General features: G+C 35.0%; 3 protein-coding genes across 3 annotated transcripts; 2 read left to right on the forward strand and 1 right to left on the reverse strand.

The window, feature by feature from the left end:
• The first annotated feature begins 378 nt into the window (after positions 1–378).
• LOC105128365 (transmembrane 9 superfamily member 1) lies at positions 379–7,088 on the forward strand. Its single transcript, XM_011029982.1, has 12 exons — positions 379–683; positions 1,591–1,786; positions 1,897–2,001; positions 2,326–2,343; positions 2,430–2,527; positions 2,617–2,769; positions 2,941–3,078; positions 3,248–3,414; positions 4,872–4,966; positions 5,054–5,427; positions 6,004–6,277; positions 6,599–7,088. The coding sequence occupies exons 1-12, from the start codon at positions 597–599 to the stop codon at positions 6,664–6,666; spliced, it is 1,773 nt and encodes a 590-aa protein (XP_011028284.1). The 5' UTR covers positions 379–596; the 3' UTR covers positions 6,667–7,088.
• A 2,334-nt stretch (positions 7,089–9,422) lies between these two features.
• LOC105128366 (ferredoxin-like) lies at positions 9,423–10,133 on the forward strand. Its single transcript, XM_011029983.1, has one exon. It carries the CDS (start codon positions 9,504–9,506, stop codon positions 9,945–9,947), a length of 444 nt encoding a protein of 147 aa, XP_011028285.1. The 5' UTR covers positions 9,423–9,503; the 3' UTR covers positions 9,948–10,133.
• A 1,555-nt stretch (positions 10,134–11,688) lies between these two features.
• On the reverse strand, positions 11,689–21,478 carry MLO4 (Seven transmembrane MLO family protein). The gene is made up of 15 exons (XM_011029984.1): positions 21,311–21,478; positions 20,882–20,939; positions 20,288–20,514; positions 20,084–20,200; positions 19,458–19,518; positions 18,181–18,272; positions 16,091–16,165; positions 15,308–15,393; positions 14,504–14,553; positions 14,358–14,398; positions 14,097–14,267; positions 13,969–14,004; positions 13,520–13,587; positions 12,452–12,512; positions 11,689–12,359 (listed from the first exon to the last, which is right to left on the reverse strand). The coding sequence occupies exons 1-15, from the start codon at positions 21,443–21,445 to the stop codon at positions 11,919–11,921; spliced, it is 1,719 nt and encodes a 572-aa protein (XP_011028286.1). The 5' UTR covers positions 21,446–21,478; the 3' UTR covers positions 11,689–11,918.
• Positions 21,479–21,749: the final 271 nt, after the last annotated feature.

The raw sequence follows: 21,749 nt of genomic DNA on the forward strand, positions 1-21,749 counted from the left end.
CATTTAAGTTTAGTCACATTAGATTTTAAAAGTGTTTGAAATAATATTAACAGTTATTTTTTAAAGTATTTTTTATTTAAAGTTGTAGGTCATCAAATTTGATATGTCAAACATTTAAGTTTAGTCACATTAGATTTTAAAAGTGTAAAATAATATAAAAACATAAAAAAATTATTTCAAAACAAAAAAAATAAAAATAATATTAAAATATAAAAAAATATTTCAAAACAAAAATTTTAAAAACCCCAATTAAAATGATATCTCGAACAAAATCTTAATAAAAAACTAAATCAAAATAAAATCTGAGTCCGTTATTAATCACGGCTGATCATTACCCGTCAGCCGGTCAACTTTTATAACTATTAAAAAAAAAAAAAAAACACCCCTTGAGAATTAAGAACTCGCAAATCTGAGAACCCTCCTTGCATTACAATACAACACTGTCTCTCTTTCTATAACGGGAAAAATCAGAGCAGCCCGAGAGAATTCATCCGTCCTTGAGAAAAAAGATTTTTGAAATAAAAAGAGAGAGAGATTTGGTTCGATTTGATTGAGCGAATCTTGACCGTCAGATCCTACCGTCACCGGCGATCGCCATGTCCTCCGCCATTCGATCTCTTCCTCTCGTCGCCTTCATTTCCCTCCTCCTCTCTCCCGCTCTCGCCTTCGACGCAGATCACAGGGTAAACTGAAATTTTGATATCTCAAACCCTATTTGTTTAGTTCTGACTCGGGTGCACTCACCAATAGCGATTCGCTCTTTAGGTTTTATGTATTAAGTTCACGAATTTGACTCAGATCTGCAAGGTTTTGCATCGTTTTCTTGTATAAAATTAATGAATTATTGGAAAGTTGGATCTGATTATGACCGGATCTTTTTGGATTACTTTATAGGGAATTCGTTGGCTTAATTCTCATTAGGGAACACTCTTTTTATTTAAAAAACCACCTCTTGACCGAGTCTCAATTTTGCAAATGACGGCTTATACATTGCGTTGTGAAAGGTGTTTTGTTTGTTGGTTGGCAAGATTTGATGCGGAAATTCACTTTGCTGGTTCAATGCACCTTGTTTAATGGATAGGATGAACTTAATCAGGAGCAATTGAAGTTGAATTTTCTCGGAATGACTGTTAGCTTTAGTGTTTCGTATTTATCTTGTCGTTCAGAGGACTTGGAACTTAGTGTGATGATATTCACATCTTGTAGTTGCTTTAAATTTGATTCTTTTATATACATATGCTTGTGAGAAATGGGAAAATTTGACTATGGCGTGATTTTCGATGACGAGAGCAGACTAGGAAGAGTGACCAACTATCTAGAGTGGGAGACAGATTCCATTTTTGAGAGTAAAGTGATGTTTCTTGTCTTGATATCTTAACAGTAAGATGTGCTTCCTGTCTTTGTATGAGCTAACTAGCTTGAATCTTCTTATGATTGTCCTGATGGTTTTATTTAAATGAAATGTGTTCTTCAACCAATCTCTTGCTATGCTTTTAATTTATTCTCCAATGACAATTTTTTTTTTTTTTTTATATGCTTTTAATTTATTCTCCAATGACAAGTTTTTTTTTAAAAAAATTACATCTGCAGTTTGGACAAGATGAAGCAGTTAAGCTTTGGGTAAACAAAGTGGGTCCTTACAACAATCCACAAGAGACATACAACTATTACAGCCTTCCATTTTGCCATCCATCTGGCAATGATGGGACACACAAATGGGGTGGCCTTGGCGAGGTCCTTGGTGGAAATGAGCTTATTGATAGCCAGATTGACTTAAAGTTTGCGAGTACGTAAATTCTTTTCTAGTTCATTAACTTTTCTGGTGGAATCTGACCATATGTTTGTTTTTGCATTTAATTTGACATCCTTTTCGTTTCTTATTTTTGTTTTTAATAGAGAATGTGGACAAAGCTGTTATTTGTCAGCTTGAACTAGATGAAGCAAAGGTCAAACAATTCAAGGATGCAATTGAGAACAGTTATTGGTTCGAATTCTTCATTGGTATGTTTTGAGCTGTATTCTTCAGATGTGTTGTTTGTGTGGATGAAAGTGCTGTGGTGCATATGTTTATTAGATATCAGTTTGTTAAGGCTTCTGTTTATTTAATGGTCATGATTCCTCTACTCTGTTTGTGCTTCCTTCCCTATGTTTCCCTCTATCATGCAGCATGAGTGTGTGCATGTGGGTTTTTTTTTGGAGGTTTACATGATCTTTTAAATTATATCTTGGAACTATGTTTCCTTTGTATACTGGGATGCTCATTGTTTACTTTTCTGTCCTTTTGTCTCTGGTTTGTGATCCTTGGAATTCTGATTGCAAGTTCAGATGATCTGCCATTATGGGGTACGTATTCACTGAACTTACATTGTACTTTTCTCTCAATTTGACTAGATAATTTATTCTTGAATATATCCTTATTTATATTTTAGGTTTTGTGGGTGAATTGCGTCCTGATAAGAACAGTGATAATGGAAAGCATGTCCTTTTCACGCATAAGAGCATCACTATCAAATATAATAAAGATCAGGTTTGTGGTTCCTGAACTTCCATATGACTTTCTATTAATGGCATTGCTATTTTTTTCCTCATCAGTGCTAAAAGCATCTTTGCTTGCAGATTATTCATGTCAATCTCACACAAGAGAATCCAAAGCCGCTTGAAGCTGGGACAGTGTTGGAGATGACATATTCTGTCAAATGGTCTTTGACTAATGTCAGTTTTGCACGTCGCTTTGATGTTTACTTGGACTACCCCTTCTTTGAGCATCAGGTAACATTGGTTGAGTATTGTGCTTCTCATTGTTTGCTATCTTGTTTTACATTGTTTCATTAGTTCTACAAAAACTTGTGATTGTGGGTTGGATTATTGGCTGTTTAATTGTGTAATTTGTCTATTTGTTTAATTTTACTTATTTAGTTATAAATGTATTTGAAAGTGCAGATCCATTGGTTTTCCATCTTCAATTCATTCATGATGGTTATCTTTCTCACCGGTTTAGTGTCAATGATTTTGATGCGGACTCTTAGAAATGACTATGCAAAATATGCTCGGGATGATGATGATCTGGTGGAGTCTTTGGTATACTTCTCCCGATTCTTGTTATTGTTTAAATAACGGGTTTATTGTGAATAATTTTTTATCTTTGATGTTTTTATAGAGAATTCTTGTAGATTCTGACTGGTCAGATTACTCTCTTTTTTATTTAGCAATATATTGTTAATTGTGCTAATTATACTGACATTCTCAGGAAAGAGATGTTAGTGAGGAGACTGGCTGGAAACTTGTTCATGGGGATGTTTTCCGGCCACCTCGCAGTTTGGTTCTTCTCTCAGCTGTCGTTGGAACAGGTGCTCAGCTGGCGATGCTTGTGCTTCTTGTCATCTTGATGGCAATTGTTGGAACGTTGTATGTCGGGTATGTTGAGATATTACCCCATGTTATACAATTTATCATATTTATATGTTTTATAATTTATCATCAGCAGGTAAACTTAATATTTGACCTTACAATCCATTGCAGCTATCATTTTTCTGTATTATAGTGCTGGTGCATATTGGCGATTGCAATTTCCATGAAGATCGTTATCTTGAACTTCTTTTCTTGTTATACTCTGCACTATCTTCTTTAAAATGGTCTCCATTTAAGATTAGTACATAAGTCATCCTGCAAGCTACATGTTAAATGATTGTCAAATATGTGTTGACATCAAATAGTGCCTTTATTTATTCCATATCAAAGTGCCCTAGGTTCATCTACTTAGGACATCTACAGTGTCCAATCTTGATTTGCTTGTTAAATCATCTTTTTTCTGTTTAATTCAAACAACCCTCTTATTTGCCTTAATCTTTTTCTCATTGAACAAGCCACTGAACAATAACAAACATAAATCTGCAATGGGCGTGTCATCCTGAAACTATGATGTTCTTGACTTAGGAGATCTGAGGGGAGGGTTATTTTGGAGATGGAGGATGCCTTTGACTGTGTTCTTTTCAATGATCGCTTGCAAAATTAAAGTTGTAAAAATTGGATCCATGGTCATAACTGATATTTCTGCCACCTCATGTTGACATTGCCTCCAGACATCAGGGCGCCAGTGGGTTAGGAAATAGGGATTTGGTGCTGTGAGAAGGGTGCTCTTCAATTGGGATAAAATAAATTAATGACTGGATTTACATTTGAGATTTTTCTGGCAAGGATTTTGGATGAGTCGCAACTTTGGATTCTTGGAATACCTTGGTTGCACGCTTGGATTAGGTTCGGTATACATTTACAGATAGACATAAAATGACATTCATTTGGTTAATGTCATTTCAGGCTATGCTTGTTTATTTGCTGGAATTAATGCTGTGTTGGGGATTTTGTCATTTAACAATAAATTTAGTTTTACTGTGCATCCTCATCTTTCATTGTGGTATATCCGTTGCTGAAATTGAGAGGTGTGGAGTTCTCATCTTTTTTAGCCTTTCAAAATCAACTTCATTCTTCTTTGATAATGAATCATGTATATTGGTTTTGTTATGAATGCTTGCGTCTTTGAATCACCGTATCACATACTGATGGTTGTGTTGAATCCGTTCGGATTTGCTTGGCTGCTGAAAATGCTGTAGAAGTGAAGAGAAGGGACAGGAGATGGCAAACATTATTTAAATGGTTTTAATTAGAATGTTGATTTAATCTTTGTCTATTGACATGAGGATGTAGTCAACGTCATCCTCTTAAAATTGGTCTTTTGTTGGATACTGTATGTCTTGAAACCAAGTGATGTAAACTTTAACTGGCAAAAAAGTTTGGGGTATTCTTGCTGTAATCTTTGTTCTTCCCTTTCGGTCATTGCTTGTGAGGTAATGTTTGATGGTATTTATGTGTTGCAGGAGAGGAGCAATTGTCACGACTTTCATTGTATGTTATGCTCTCACATCATTTATTGCTGGTTATGTAAGTGGGGGGATGTATTCTCGCCATGGGGGTATGCATCTTTGTCCATTAGTCAGCTGATTTTCTGTTCTCGTTGTCATCCTTTATCATTTGCTTATGGCTCTATTTTGGCTGCCAGGTAAAAGTTGGATCAAGTCGATGATTCTCACTGCCTGTCTATTTCCATTTATGTGCTTTGGCATTGGGTTCATCCTGAACACAATTGCTATATTCTATGGATCTTTAGCTGCAATTCCCTTTGGCACCATGGTGGTTGTTTTTGTAATATGGGCTTTCATCTCCTTCCCTCTGGCCCTTCTTGGCACTGTTGTTGGAAGAAATTGGAGTGGTGCTCCAAACAATCCATGTCGTGTGAAAACCATTCCCCGTCCAATTCCTGAGAAGAAATGGTACCTCACACCATCTGTGGTCTCGATGATGGGAGGACTTTTGCCCTTTGGCAGCATATTCATTGAGATGTACTTTGTCTTCACATCCTTCTGGAATTACAAGGTGAACATATCTGTTTTATTTTTTATTGGAACAAACAAAATTATATCGATCTCTTGTATAATGATTGTTTCTTGATTTGATTTTCACTGTGTTTTTGTGTGGAGCAAATATTGTGTATAAGTTTAAGGTTAAAACTTTCATCAAATGTGTATGACGGTAGTTTGTTACATTGGCAGACTTCAAGCGAGTTTAATTATCTATGAAAACCTTGTTGCTTAATAACCTATTTGGAGTTCTATTTCATAAGGGCATGGACATGCTTATCGATGTCTGGCCAAATCTTTTAAAACGAATGAAGAACTTCAACATAATTTTTTTCCTGCTTGGAAAAAGCATGTTGCAAATATAATATATACTAACCATTCTGTGCTCAAATCCAATTTGTACTTGAGTGACTGTTTTCTTGGGTACCCTATCTTAGTTTTTATTTTTATTTTTTTATTTACATTAAAATGTTTCTGATCACTCGTATGTCTTTTGTTTATGGATGAGAACTGGAAAGCAAATGCATAATACAGATTAAGCAATGTATCTGCTTGACGCTGTACTAACCTTGCTGCTGTTACTGGTTGACAGGTCTACTATGTATACGGCTTTATGCTGCTTGTTTTCCTGATTCTCATTATTGTAACAGTTTGTGTAACAATAGTGGGGACATATTTCTTGCTTAATGCTGAGAACTATCACTGGCAATGGACTTCATTCTTCTCTGCTGCCTCAACAGCTGTTTATGTGTACTTGTACTCAATATATTACTACTATGTGAAGACTAAGATGTCGGGCTTCTTCCAGACAAGCTTCTATTTTGGATACACTTTGATGTTCTGTCTTGGATTGGGAATTCTCTGTGGTGAGTATGATATTTTTGTTGTTTATAATGCATAATACTGCTGTCACTGTTGCATTAGTGCTGACTTATTCTATTGTCTTTTCTCACTAAAATTTCCCCTCTTGTTTCTGATGGGAAACAGATTATACCTGTTAGTTTTGTCCTATAGTAATTTGTGACGAGCCCCACCGAGATTGCTAGTAGAGAGCAAATACTACCAATTTGGGTAGTGATTGATGCAATTTGAGACTTAATTGACCAGGGAGCAAGGATGCCCTAATCGTGCCCTTTTTTTGTTCTCTCTTAATGATTGATATGCCCTTTTTTTATTTGCATGTGCAGGAGCTGTTGGTTATCTAGGCTCCAATTTGTTTGTGAGGAGGATCTATAAGAACATTAAATGCGACTAGGGCATCACCAAAGAAATTTAGACCTGATTGTGCTTCATCAGAGCATGTTCTTATTGTTGAGACAATAATTTCTTAGATGAAGCCTCCGTTCATGTATGGGGGACTTAACAACGCAACAGATGATGGAACAGGGTTTTGGGATGGGGTATAAATTTATTCTTTCTCTGGACAAAGGGAAGCCCTGAGATATTTTTTGGTTTTCTTCCCCTGCTGTAAGTGATAGTCGTAATTTAGAATTGAGAGATTGTTTTGTAATCTGTGAAGCTAGAAAAATATATCAAACGCCTGTCATTTTGCTCTACGTTTTGCTATGGAAGTAGGTGCTCAACACCAAGGACGGGTGCCTATTATCCTTTCGTTTTTTTGTTGAACTTGTTCTTACTGTTCACTGATCCTGGGAAGAACGGTCATGTTTAGGTTCAGGAATGCATCTTGCACTGCTTCAAAACTCTGCTATTTTTGCTGTTTCTGCCAGGTAATTTGACATTGAACATTCTTGTAACTTCGTGTTCGACCTGTTCATGAGAAACAAAATCCTGACAAGGCCGGTTTTGTTGATTCCTAAGCCATACATTTTTTAAAGCAGTATCTGCACTTTCAGATTCACCTTGTGTTTTGTTATTATCTCTACTTGCTTTGAACTCTGCTAAATCCCTGGGCATTAAGGGTGTGTTTGGTAGAAACGGTTTTTAAAAAATTAAATTTTTTTAAAGTTAATATATTTTTTAATATTTTAATACATTAATGTTAAAAATAATTTTTTTAAAATAATCATAATTATATTCTTAAACGAACTCTAATAGCCAAGCGAATTCAATTTTGTCTGGCCCTGGAAAACATGTGGTGTGGTTTAGTCCCGTAGGCCATGAATTTTGTGATCTGAGGAGCATTAGGGTCTGGAAAGGGTCCAAGATGATTAGACCAATGGTGTTCACATCCATTTATGTGGTGTTCGTAGCATGATACGTGGCTGGGCTGAAGCTCGCTGTCTGTAGTACGGCGACGGGAAAAAAAGGAACGACGAGCTGCTAAAGGATTCAAAATTTCCCAACCATTCATTTCTGAGGGACGTTACAGTGCTTTTTCCTTATTGGTTGTCTGAGGTGTATTTTGAAATCAATATTTACAAAATTTACTAGCTATTTGACCTGTGATCATCATATAAAAAAAGTTTTCCAGCAGAAAAATTAAATTTGCAGGCTTTTCTAATATGTTTTTTAACAAAATAAAAATCTTAAATATAAATTAAAAAGTTTGTGTATGTATTTAATTAATTAAATTGAGAATTATTAGTGTTAATAAGTGAAAAAAAAAATCATTAATGACACCTGAAACTAAAAAAATTAAGTGATAAATAATATCAGGTAATATAATCAGTTGTGATTATATAGGTAATTTAACTAGTTGTGTTTAATTATTTTATTTATTAAAATTAATTTTTTATTTAATTAAATAATTATAGAATAGACACGTAAAATTAATTGCACATAAAATTAATTAAATAAAATTAAAAGAAAAAACTATTATGTAAGGTTGTACATTTTAAAAAACAAAATATCATAATTTTATGTGAAAACCAATTAAAAACCAAATAATATTTAACCAAAGAATAAATTAAAAACTTCTTGAGATATATATATATATATATATATATATGAATGTAAGCATATAATCTTGAAACACATATTATAGACTCAATTATATTTGATTAAACAACAATTAAAAAATACATAAAAATGATTTAATAAAATTAAAGAGAAAAAAAGTTAAGTAAGTAAGGTTGGACATAAAGAATCCCTCCCAGGATCAATTTTTTTTCTAGAATATATTCATAAACTAAGTAAAAAATTAATTATATTTTAGTTAAAAAAAACATTATAAAAACATGTAAAAACACCAATAAAAACAAAGTTTAAGCACACAAGTCTAGCATGAATGATCTACACAAGTGATACTAAAAAAAACCTAAATAAAATTTTTAAAATATCAGGGAGAATATGTATTAATTTAAATATAAACAAAATATTTTAAAAAAATACATATTAAAACATTAATAATTAAAAAAAAAAGATATTAGACGTGAGATTAACAAGCCAAGCAAGCTCACCAAATCCATTTTGAAAGGCAAAAAAATAAGAAAAATAAAACTGATCTTTTGAAAAATCAAGGGACCAAGATTTTAAGATTTGGAAAATGCGAGAACCAAAGAGAACTTCTATTTTTGAAACCACCACCGATTTCCTTTGTTTTCTCACTTCATTCCCTTTCTTTCAACCTCCAATCCTTTTCTTTTAATCTTGTCAATGCTTAATAAATTTAAAGTAATTGGTTTTTAATCTGTCCTAAAATGATGTAATAGGTTAAAAAAACTCGAGGATAAAAAAAATTGGCAGAATTTTAGCCTATAATGTTGGTCCCAAAAGCGACTTAGAGTTTATTATAATTAATAATTATAATTTTTTTTTTTAGAGGAGTTGGTATTTATTTGCAAGTAATCCTATTACAAAATACTTTTAACATCAAATAAAAAATAAAAAGATAGCAAAAGAAGTCAAAAGATGCCAAAAACTGCCATGGGATTGTGCCAGCCACAGTATTGGTGAAGAAGGGTGAACATCTGTGTGAGAGCGTGTGTGTGTGTGTGTGTGTGTGTGTGGTGATAATAGAAAGATAACGCCAGCCACCAAAGGTTGCCATTTGGCAGATAGGATTGTATGCCACTTGACTTCTCCTATTCTTAACCACACCATTTCCACAAACCTACCATTTATCATTCTAACAATAGCAGTAGCCTTACTCCAGCCTCCCACACTCAGAGAGACAGAGAGAGAGAGAGAATGGCCACCACAGCAGCCCTCTCCAGCGCCATGGTCAGCACATCGTTTACTCGCCGGGTGCCAGTGACAAGCCTACGGGCTCTTCCCAACGTGGGGGAGGCTCTTCTTGGCTTGAAAGCCAGTCGAGGAGGACGTGTTAAAGCAATGGCAGCACACACGGTGAAGCTCATCACTCCTGACGGTGAGAAGGAGTTTAAATGCCCCGATGACATCTACATCCTTGACCATGCTGAGGAGGCAGAAGAGATTGACCTCCCCTACTCATGCAGGGCTGGCTCATGCTCTTCATGTCTTGGCAAGATTGTGAAGGGAACTGTGGATCAGTCTGATGCTAGCTTCCTTGATGATGACCAGATAGAGGAAGGCTGGGTTCTCACCTGTGTTGCTTATCCTACGTCTGATGTTGTCATCGAGACACACAAAGAGGAAGAGTTTAGCGGTTAAATAAGATCTCTTTCTGTTTGTGTCGTCGGTGGTGTTCCGGCAGGGGGGGGATTTTATGATTGTTATTTCTACTGTTACTGAGCATGTAATTTAACTTGTCCCAAGTTTTTCTTCCTTCATTTGTGTAGTCTCAAATGAAACTGCGTTTACTTAATAAATCTGTAGTGTATGGGAATGTTTCCTCAACCGCCATGGATCTCTCTCTCACACACACACGCATGTGTACTTTTGCAAGTGTTTCTGTAAAAATGGATTTGTTTTGGATGCTTAATCTGAAACATTTTTAGCTTAAAAACACAGTTTCGAACACAGCCTTGGTGGCCTTCACTTGCAACCAGGTGCCTTTTAGCTTAGTTGGGCTAAGATCTTCTCTATGCCACAGATAAAAGTAAGGGAAGGCAAGAGCCCTGTACCGAGAGAATTGCAGTTGCAACTACAAGTGTGGAGGAAGATTATTACGAATTAAATATCGATTTTATAAAATTAAATTTAAGATTGTAGTTAATTTTTTTTTTTGAAAGATTAGAGATAAAAATAGATAAAAAAAAAAGAGAGTCAATTGCTCAAAAGGCATGGAAATTCTCAATCTAGTCTTTGAAGTTTCAATTTACTCATATTTGGTCCTAAAGTTTTAAGAGTTTATGTTTTTATCCTAAGATTTTTTTTATATTTCAGTCTATATGTATCGAGAGGTGAGAGATAAAATTATCCAAAAAAAAAAAAGGTTGAAAGGGATTGGAAATTATCAAAAAAAGAGATAGAAAGAGATTGGTCAGGTAAATTTTGGCTTGGAAAAAACTAATCTTTGTGTTAATAAATTTATTTTATATATAAAAGTTTTGCCGAGGTGTTTTGGAGTTTTTTTATTTATTTAATTTTAAAAACTAGACTGAAATTTAAGAAGATTTTTTTTAATTGAATCTAATGAGTTTTTAGATTGATTGAAAGGTATTTTAAATTAAAAATGAGTTTAATAAGGTCTTTAAGATATTTTTAAGATGTTTATAAATAAAAATAAATTGAAAAGGTAGATTTCAAGGCTAAAAAAAATCTTGAAACTTGATTTTGGGAAAAAATGATAAGAATTTAAAATAGAAAACAACACATTATTCATTTTATTATATATATAAAAAATAGGGTGAATAATATATTTTACACTCCTTAAAGAAAGAAAAAGAAAAAAAGCAAGCCAAGCAAGCGGATGCCTGTTAGAAAAGGCATGTTGGCCATCCTCCTATGCCTAGGTATCTTTTTTTTTTATTATTTATTTATAGATTACCCATCAATTTTTTTAATTTATTTTAAAAAAAATTGAATAAAATTTACTATAAATAAAATAATATTTAAATTATTATCCTATTTAACTTAGTTTTCAAATAAATCTATATTTTTTAATAGTAATATTAACAATTACTTAGTGAATTGTTAATTGTGTATGAACCTAATATAAAAAGAAATTTAAAAACAATATGCTCATGGATATTTAATAAAAATAAAATAACTATTTCTTTATTTTTATTATAGATTATGTACATAATGTTTTCAAATTAACTATTTTTTTCTCATGAATGTTTATATTTTTTGAATGAAATTTGGTTAAGAATCTATAGGTTTTTATTAAAAAAACAATATTTTGTTATAAAGAAAAACATGTTTTTATCAAAATAAAGAAAGGAAGTTTTAATTAAAGTGATACAAAATAAAAAGAACCCCACGAACATTTATTTTGATTACCTTTAACTTTTATTTAAAAAACAATACTACTAATAATAAAAAATATGTTTTCGTACAAAAAAAGAAAAAAAAACACACGCACAAAAAATTGCATCTCGCGTGGGAGAAAAAAACCAGTTAGTGACTACATAAAAACATGTTTTGGCAGTTCAAGGAAACGTTTGTCAGGCTCATAGACGAGTGGTAACATAATTTTGGACGATGAAGCTTCCATGAACAAAGCTGTCTTAAAAATAATCAAGTCCTTTGAAATAATTCTATAAGAGTCTCTGCTCTTGATCCCTCTTCATCGCCCAAATCATCACCCTCTTCATCGATAATCGGTGGAGGCTGCAATGCAGTATCATTCAAGTACTCTTCTATCCTCAGTGAAAGTTGGTGATGATCCTGGTGTGGATCTGAGGTCTCAGCATCTTCTTCTGCCTCTTCTTGTTCATGAGGTGGGGCTACAGTTACCTCATTCAAAGAACCTAGGGAAGAGGACCGCGATAGAGTCCCGGATGCCACTGTGATTTCATCCTGCTCGTCGATCGTTGTGTCTAGTGAACACACTGATCTTGTAGCAACTGAGAGTGCTGCCGAGTCGCGTTTAGACCTCTCCTTCACCCTCTTGCACCAGCTGTGCAGAGAATCTCTAACACTCTCAGCAACCAATGCCTTCTTAAACCGTGATCCCATCTGAATGGTGAAAAGGTTCAATGAACCCTCTTCTGAATGGAATGTGAAAAGATTTCTTGACATATCCAACATTGAAAAGAAATTGCACAAACCTGTGTAATAATGACATTCAAGGGCACTGTGCTGTAGCTACACCAGAACTGAACTAGAACCCTGCATTTACAAATATAAGATGGTCACTGAAATCCAAAGATTAATAATTGCCAACGGTAGAGATTCTAGAAAGCAATTGGACAATGCCAGCGACCTGTCTTTGCTACTAACACACTCAAAATCAAAATTACAAAAACTTTTTCTTTGTTGTTGGATTTTCAGGAAAAAAAAAGTGCTAATTAATCAGGTTAGATGCACATGAACATTGGTTGGATGCTTGTGGCATCACCATGTGCAGAAAACAAAAGTTTCAACATGAGAGTTAGAAAGAAAAAAGAAAGACATCAAATGAGAAACTTTAAAATCAGCCTGTGATTGCTCACCCCCCTGTGAGAGGGAGAAGGTACATCATGGAACTGTTCTCTCTCCAAAAGACTATATCTTGTCTGCAGCTCAGAATCAATAGAAACTGCAACAAGAAGATTTTCTGAAGCCACTGTGGCCTAAGTTGCCGAATTGCTTGAAGAAGCATGTTAGACAGACAACACTAAGGATTGACTTCATTGCTGTCATAGCTATTGGGCAGTGAGCAACAGGGATTTTCGCTGGCCTTGCATGCATGATAACCTCTGGTGTATGGAAGGAAACTTTGATGACCAAAGCCTAAGTTTCTAGATTTTCTAATGTGTATCTAGATTTTCTAATGTGTAACTGATAAGGGATTTCATCTTATGTAACTGACTGGATACAATTTCGCACCAGATAGCATACATTTTTTTTCCTGATATTATTGAAAAGTTAATATGAGATTATCTTACATGTGCACAGCTGAAAACCGGTTCCTAAGGCCAAATTAATATTCTGAATAAACATCTTGAAGAAACAAGGAGATAGATTGTTACTGAATCTGTGGTGTCTTTATGTTTGTGGAGGACTAATACAAGGAGATCAAATAACCAGATCATTATATAACTTAGCAAAGAAAGAAGCCTTATGCATTGGCAATACTAGTGGAAGAACTCGAAGAAAATCTGCAAGGGTGGTTCAAAATTAGGAAGGGAACATACCCAGAAGCTAATCGAGCAATTATCATGAGATGGTTTTTCATGAAGCACGATCTTTTCTTGAATCCCCACTAAACACAGAAAAATTAGAAAACTCATGATTAAGAATAGATAATACAAGAGTTCATTCTCCTCGAAGAAGGAAAAAAGGACCTATCAGCTTTTGCTTTTCAAAGCCTGAAGCTATTTAATAAATGGACAGTTAGAGACATTTGAGATGTAACAAGAAACAAGCACCGCTAACCCATCTATGTTGTCAACTTATCCACTAGTTCCTTTTCAGAAGTTGCATAAGCTATACCATGTTTCAAGAACCGGTTTCTCTCTAACATCTGAAGCCTTAGTTACAATGCGAACCATCCCGATTCTCATGAACATATAGACAATTTTTCTAACCCCTATACACTAGAAATACAGAAGCCCACAGAAAGAGAAAAAGGGCTTAAACCTACCAAGGACCAGATAAAGGTTGCCATCTCAAAAGCATTCTGCATGCAGGGCAAGAAAACAAATGAGAAGAACTGTATGAAACACAGAGAGATCAATATATCTGACACAGGATATAAATCGATATTATCACCTGAAATATGATAAATTGTATCAACCTCAACGATATGTCTGGTTTACCAAACCAAAAAAGACCATCTCGAGGCTTTACTTGATTCCCAATGGATGGACCTGTTTGTTCCCCTATCTCAAGTGCTAACGTTGAAACAACATGCTGAAGTTTTGTTCCAACCAACATCACAAGCTTTGATGTGTGAAACATATATGTTAGAAAAACATCATGCAGCAACCGTTGCTATTTAGATAAAGTGACAGAAAGAATATGTATACTTACAATAGCAGGAATGAAGGAAAGCCAAAAGTAAATATTTAAACCTGGATCATTTAAAGAATTTAACCTTTCAGAAAGAAAATGGTAGAATCTAACATATACCAAAGAGATATCCTTTTTACATGCTGGAAAAAGAAACGACAAGTTACCATGGATATTGATGAAGATACAAATTATTGCATATCCCCAAAGTGGCCAGCTACAAAATTTAGGAAAATGATTCAGTTCAATTTATTATACTGCTTCTTCACTTCAGGGAAATTTTACATTTACATCCTTCAATTTAACAAAGTTCATTTCCTTGAAATATTTGCATTCATTAAGCCTCATCTTCTAACTCCAAAACATGGTAAATTACAGGTATTTAAACTTCAAAGGTTGTAATGGTTACTGGTTCTATAATAATTATATCACAGAATGAGGATTTCATTTCTGGTGTCCATCTGATGTAAAAGCATGAAATCTCATAATTACGTACATGTTTGCACATGTGCAACTTCAATCATCCAAATGAAATCTATACTTCACCTTCCTCGATGAAATTAGGAACCAGATCCATTTTGAAGTCTTATCCTGCCACTATCAAGATGTTCCAGATAGTAAAATGCATGCATGAATCCTTTATTTTGGCCTACTAAAGAAAGATAAAGGTGGCTGTCCCCATAATTTCTCAATGCCCCATCCCCGTTTTATTAGGCCTGTTTCTTTCTTTTGTATATAAAAATTGACAAGCATTGCGTAGCCCGTAAGAGTTTTTTGGAAACATAGAAATTGTTTCTTATTTTCCACCTGGCTCTTCAACATATAAGGCTGAACCATGTCTGACTGGAATAAAATCTGTAGGGACACTGCAGGTATGTGATCCAAAATGGAAAATCTCGCAAAGAACTAGTAGTTTTTTCGATCAGAGGAAATTGGTGGAAGAATTAAAATTCATTCAAACGAGTACATACCTGATCCCCAAGATTCCATGAAACTCATCTTCCATACTGCGGACCATATATTTATGGAAGTCATAAGAAATTGGCAGTTTGTGCTTCTGCAGAATTGAAAACATGATAACAACATGCAACACGACTTCAGCACAAAGTTAATGAAATGAAAACAACAAAAGGAGGCTAAGTACACGACCAAAGAGCTAATCAACATAATGATTTGATTATTTTCATATCCTAAATGAATTAAGGTCTACCAGTTAGCAATGAAGCATTTTTAAACAAGGCTTAACAAATAGAATAATATGGAACTGCTAGCATGGTAGAGTTTGCATGCACGAAACTAAACTTTATGATTTTCATCTACAAGAAAATTATCCAGTTCAGCTGTAATCTGCTGAGAATCTTCCATATTCTTTGGATGCAATTCTGGATCATGTTTTTCTCATAATATTTTTCCATGAAACAAGAGTATATGTTATTTTCAAATATTAAGTAGTTGGGTGCCAGTAGTCTATCAAACTAGAATCACAATTAAGTCAGCAGTTCCATTTAAAGTGCATGGAGTACATACCAGTAGTCTGTCAAAATAGAATCACAATTAAGTCACTAGCTCGTTTTAAAGTGCATGGAGTACATACGCTGAAGATTCCTTAATGAGGATCAGATGTTACAAAAGAGAAATCACAAGATCAACTTGGAAATGATAAAAGTTAGAATATGTACGGTAACTATGATGGAAAAAGCCAAATAGAGACAACAGATATTCAAGTAATGCATCAAGAAAAAGTAGACACGCACAGTGATGAAACCCAATCGTAATGCCAAGTAATCTGATTTCTTTACAGAGCTCTTAAATTGTCGAAAGAAGCAAAGCTGCACAAGGACACCATTTTCATAAGTAAAACACAATCAGAATCCCTCTCAGATGGGCATGCAATAAAGAAGAGCATAGTGAGAAAAAAATGAAGGAAAAAATAATATAGCAGGAAAGACAATAAGGAAACACTCAAAGTTCAACCCTGTTCTACAAAAGTCAAAATTGATCGTCATCCAAAGTAGGATGGGTGGAAGATACACTGGTCTTCCTGTGCGCTGTTTCTTTGGAAATGGTATGGCCATTAGACATCATATCTTTAGTAAGTGTTATAATACCGATTCTGACAAAAGTCTTGGAATCATTTGATTACCAGACAACCAAAATCATCAGAAGAATATCCAGAGCACTGTTCTCATAAGCTTACACAAAAATGTTGGACAATATTGATTGTGAGTTTTGTGTAGGTAACATTTTCCCACCAGATACTGAATCATAGGACTGCTCAATTGCATAATACAAGTCCTAGATGTGGAGAATGCTTTATTTCCTGGGGAAAAAGTTTTTTGTCAATAAACCTAGCAGTGTAAAGAATAGCAATTGTTTGAGATGTGCTGCTATATTCTGCTGATTATTTTGTGCATTCAGGATGTTAGTACTTGATTGATATTGAGTTGGCTAATTCCTGAAACAACAGTTGCAAGGTTGGAGTCGAAAGTGTTTTGTGTAGATTTCTTGTAATTTTATGTGCCAACTCATTGAGATGAAATAGCATAACCATTGAACAAGAAGATAGAACGCTCAACCAGTCATCCTTTATGTTTCAGTGCATCAATTTGGATAAAAAAAATGCGCACCACAAAACTAGTGCTACACTTTAAATCTCAATTAGAGATGATAAGAAATGATATGTGTGGCAATTTGTTTATATCTCAGAGGATTCATTGCAGTCAAACTTTCACACTTGTCCTTCTAAATCAGCACAACAGTTCCTGTGGGGCATATTGGAGCATGAAACAATCAAGTATAGAGGGAATGAAGTTTTAGTTTACAAATCATCATGGATAGCGGTGGTGTTTTACCATTTGGCATATCCATTTCACAAACTGTCCTTAAGAATAATCGGAGGGACCAAAACAGTATCATCCAACTTGAACAGCAAGACTTTCTTCAACACAATACTGAAGGTTCTGTTTATCTCTCTTTTATATGACTGGTTGACTTGTTAAACCATGAAGTAAAGGCTAGCTCTAAATAATATACGTTACTAGCAAATTCAATCTATTTTCTGTGACTTGAAGTGTCAATATATAGCAATGTCATTTGTGAGAACGATAGTCTGCTTCAACCCTCCGATTCATTTTCTCTAATTCTAATCATCCTTTATCACAAATTCCCAGCTTACAAAACTGATAAACTTTCACTTCAAGGACTTGCATTTGTTTTCCAATGGGACATTCTACATAAGGAATACCCTTTGTGTGATGAGTCAGTGCAGATTCCCAATGAGACACTAAGGATATGTCAAAGGTTTTTCAAACCTATTGCATCCTTATCATGTCCTGATAAACTGAAACCAAAAACAAGGCAAATTCCGTAGTCAATTTAAAGACCTTCAGGGGAATCGTTGCTATCATCGATAGCACAAAGCTGCATGGATTTCTCAGCCTCTTATATTGTCAGGAAGTCAAGAAATGCCACAGCAAGATTGCAGAAACTGAAGGTTTTTCAAACAAAATTCCAACCTACTCAAGGAACCTTAACTTCAAAATAATAGGTTGCCAAGAGTATTGAAAAGGAAGGGAAACCAATGTGTCAACTAAACAATTTTGGTTAGTCCTCCATACATCCTTCAAACACCATTTCCTTGCCAGAAATATATATACAACAATATGTCCATACTAGAGTGCAAGAATGAATCTCACAACAAATATTATGTTAAATTAGTCCACATAACATGTTTTAAAGTAAATGATAGATGCCACCGATATATGCACTAGAAATAATTGCCCAAAACAAGGAAAAACATCACAACTTTACAAAGAGTCATATACATAGAAAGCAAGGAAATTACCATCCAAATGAGAACTCGACTCCTGCTCCATGGATGAGATGTGTGTTGGAAAACAAAGGTGGATTGCCGCCTCATCACCTTGTTTTTCGTTGCTATATAAAATGATAGTGAGAGAAAGATGACACGGTGAGATTTTGGATGCCACATAATAACAACTGGATAAATATATTATCAAAGTGAAATTTTTATTAGACAGGGAGGGGGAGGGGGGGGAGCAATAGTATAAAAACAGTATACAAAAAGTAAAGGTTCTGCAGTAAGAAGTCTACACACACTTCCAGCAGCCATTAGCACATAACACAGACCATTTTGTATAATAGGCAGATTCTTGTGTTCACTGACACACGATTGATATCTTAAAATTGAAAGGAACTTTCATACATTAGACTAACAGAATGTAGCATTCCTACATTAATGTCTATGTTTGGTCCATGATTTCTGCACAATCCAACTCTTGTTATTAAACTCAGTCCTTCTTTTTCAATTCATATAAGAACATACGACCATAATGTGCTACTAACTTAACTATAGATGTGCAATAAGCCATTTTCAAGACAGCTTGCAAGGCTTTCTTCTTTGCCTCTAAATGCAATCACTGGTACCAGAATGTAGACCAATTTGTCCATCTATTCTGAACTGGAGCTCTCTGAAGGTCGTCACCTTAAGTAAATTGGCAAAACTGATTACCATATGTTAATGTTCCTGTGATATAACTAACTATAAGGAGATCAGTTGATCCAGTGAAATGTGGATCGATTTCCCTTCGAATGGAAGATTAGTTGTGCATACTGCTGTATCTCACGGTCTTAAACAAGAATCCATTTCCACAATCAATTAGCCTGATGCCAATATCCTTGTGACATAGGCATAGCCATAAAAAGACTAGATGAGGCTGAGTAGAAAGAAGATGATCAATTAATTTAAATTAGGAATGTGGATGCACATAATGTATCAGATGGCCTCATAACTGAAATCGACTAGTTTTGTATGGTGTCTACTAGAAGAAAACAGGGGAAGCGTGTATCAAATGGCTATCCATCATTAAAGAAGATGATCAATTAAATTTAAATTAGGAATGTGGATGCACATAATGTATCAGATGGCCTCATAACTGAAATCGACTAGTTTTGTATGGTGTCTACTAGAAGAAAACAGGGGAAGCGTGTATCAAATGGCTATCCATCATTAAACAAATGAAAAAGACATGACAGGAGAAGTTTTCATGGTGTGAGATGTCACTAGGAGCCTACATTAAACTAGCTATCCAATTTGCTTACCTTGTAAATTCCCATCAGCCACTAAGTTCGTCTGATTTTCCCATTTCCTCCAACTGTAAATCTAGGAAGACATGCAACAAGAAGAATAATAAGCCCCGGCAGTGTTTAAGGAGGGCCTACAAACTGCATGAAAAGACAACATACAAGCTAAGTCTGCAATCCGTACTAGTTTGATTGTCTGCATGCATGGATTCACCTCCTCTATTCAGTTTTGTTAATTACAGGTTGAATTTTCTCTTGACTGTTGTGATGGTAGGTCTATTACGTCCCCTCTAAATAGATGAATAACATGCAGAGGTCACTTGTTTTCCTATGTTCACTTAACATCTTTGGAAGAAAGAGTCCCAATAAGCCGCTAACATGTTACAGTATGATGCTTTAGGGGAAAAACAAACAGCAGATAATTTAAAGTCCAATTCCTAACAATAATATTTCTTGGAAATGACTTCAAGATACTTCTTGGAGTTGGAGCAACTTGGATTTTTAATTTCTTAACTAAAGAATAAAACTTGGCAGGCATCAAGTATTGGTGATGTTGAGAATCAAAGTATTTACGATATATAGCATACATTAGAAGCTCCATTTTAAACCTAGAGATAAAATAATCAATAAGGTGATAATAGTACCTTGCTCATAGCCAGACCAACTGTCAAGCAACTGTACAGGACATGAGTGATGCCGAGAACAAATAAGAATCGGTGGAGCTGCTCAAGACCCTCTAGGGAGACGAATGGTTCCCGACCCTGAAATCGAGAAAACTATAACTTACCATGGCTTGTTCCCGATCACCACACCTAATAAAACTCAAAAGACAAGAAAAGCAAATTTACCTCACCACATTGATGAGATATTTGAGTAGTTATTCTTTTGGGTGGAATATGGCTCTCATTCAGGAAAGGGGATGGATTTTCAAACAAGACTTTCCGAGTGATGCCATAATCCTCCTCAGAACAAAGATAGAATTTGCTGTTGAAAAGAGATGAATTCACGCAGATCTCAGATATCCACCGCGCACATTGTGCCAGGAGCAGAGATATAAGCCCAAGCAGCATCAGCTCTAACAGGAAGAAAGGGGACAAGTAGCAAAACAAAAGGTGTATCAAAACCAGAAACCGAAAACCAGCACCTCTTCAGTTCTAGCCATGTTTAATCTTCGAACTCTCAAAACACAGCGATGAACAAGGAGAGAAAGGCAAACACGAACAAAACCAGCTAGACAGGACACAACCCACCCACATGGAGACGAAAATGCCTCAAAAGCATATACACATAAAATCAATTAAGGGTATTAACACATGAACCCTGTGTATAGCATACTCTCAATCATTGATCAACAAGCATAATCATGCCTTAATTTCTCTTTTCCTTTTCTTTTCTGAACAAACTTGCAGCTGCTATTAATGAGGTAAATAGTAAACACACACCTTCCTTAATCTTCTCCAGAGAAACAAACAGAGCCTTCCTCCTTGTTTTCTCCAACCACTGTGTACAAAAGCAAAACATAAAAATCAGACAAGCCTTCACAAAATTGGAAAATCCAAAATGAAGATTTCCTCAAACCTTTAATTTCCCACATTTTCTCAGCAACCAAACAGTACATTTAGCAAAACTGTAGTTCTCTTCAACCTTAAGACTCAACTAATCCAAATACTAAGCACTAAAGGCCCCAAAAGGACAAGATTACAAAGTTGCTGCTGTGTTGTGACTGCTGTCTTTAAGCACACTAGCTATAGCTATCTTGTTTGAACAAACCAAAATCCCCCCCCCCAAGAAAAAAAAAAAAAAACAGAACCCTTTACATTACTATAAGAAACCATTTAAAAGGCATATAGAGATAGGAGGAAATGACTTACCTTTCCAAATCTGTAGATGGAGCGTTGAAAGAGAAAGCAAACAAAAACCAAGACTGTAATGACCGTAGCTACAGAATAAGTGGGAGTCTCAACCAGAGATCTCCCTTGCCTTATCAACACATCCTCCTCCCCCATCAGTTTATCTAAACAACCCAAGTTAACTTTACTTCCTTGGAAAAACTAAATGACAGCTTCATCAAGTCGAGGTAGCTAGCAAGAGGAAAGCGGTGATCCAGGAAATGAGGAGCGGTACAGTCTACAGAAATAGACGGACATGCATATGGAATCATAGAAATCTATGTAATCCGGGAAAATCTATATATATATATATATAAAAGGTTTTAATTAGTACTTAGTTTAATATTGATATATTTTTCTGTCCTGTTAGGACAGTTCTCCCTTTCTTTGCATGGGAATCGCTGCATGCGACATAATGCAA

Source organism: Populus euphratica, unplaced genomic scaffold (assembly GCF_000495115.2).
Source record: "Populus euphratica unplaced genomic scaffold, PopEup_1.0 scaffold14.1, whole genome shotgun sequence".
Classification (NCBI taxonomy): Eukaryota; Viridiplantae; Streptophyta; class Magnoliopsida; order Malpighiales; family Salicaceae; genus Populus; species Populus euphratica.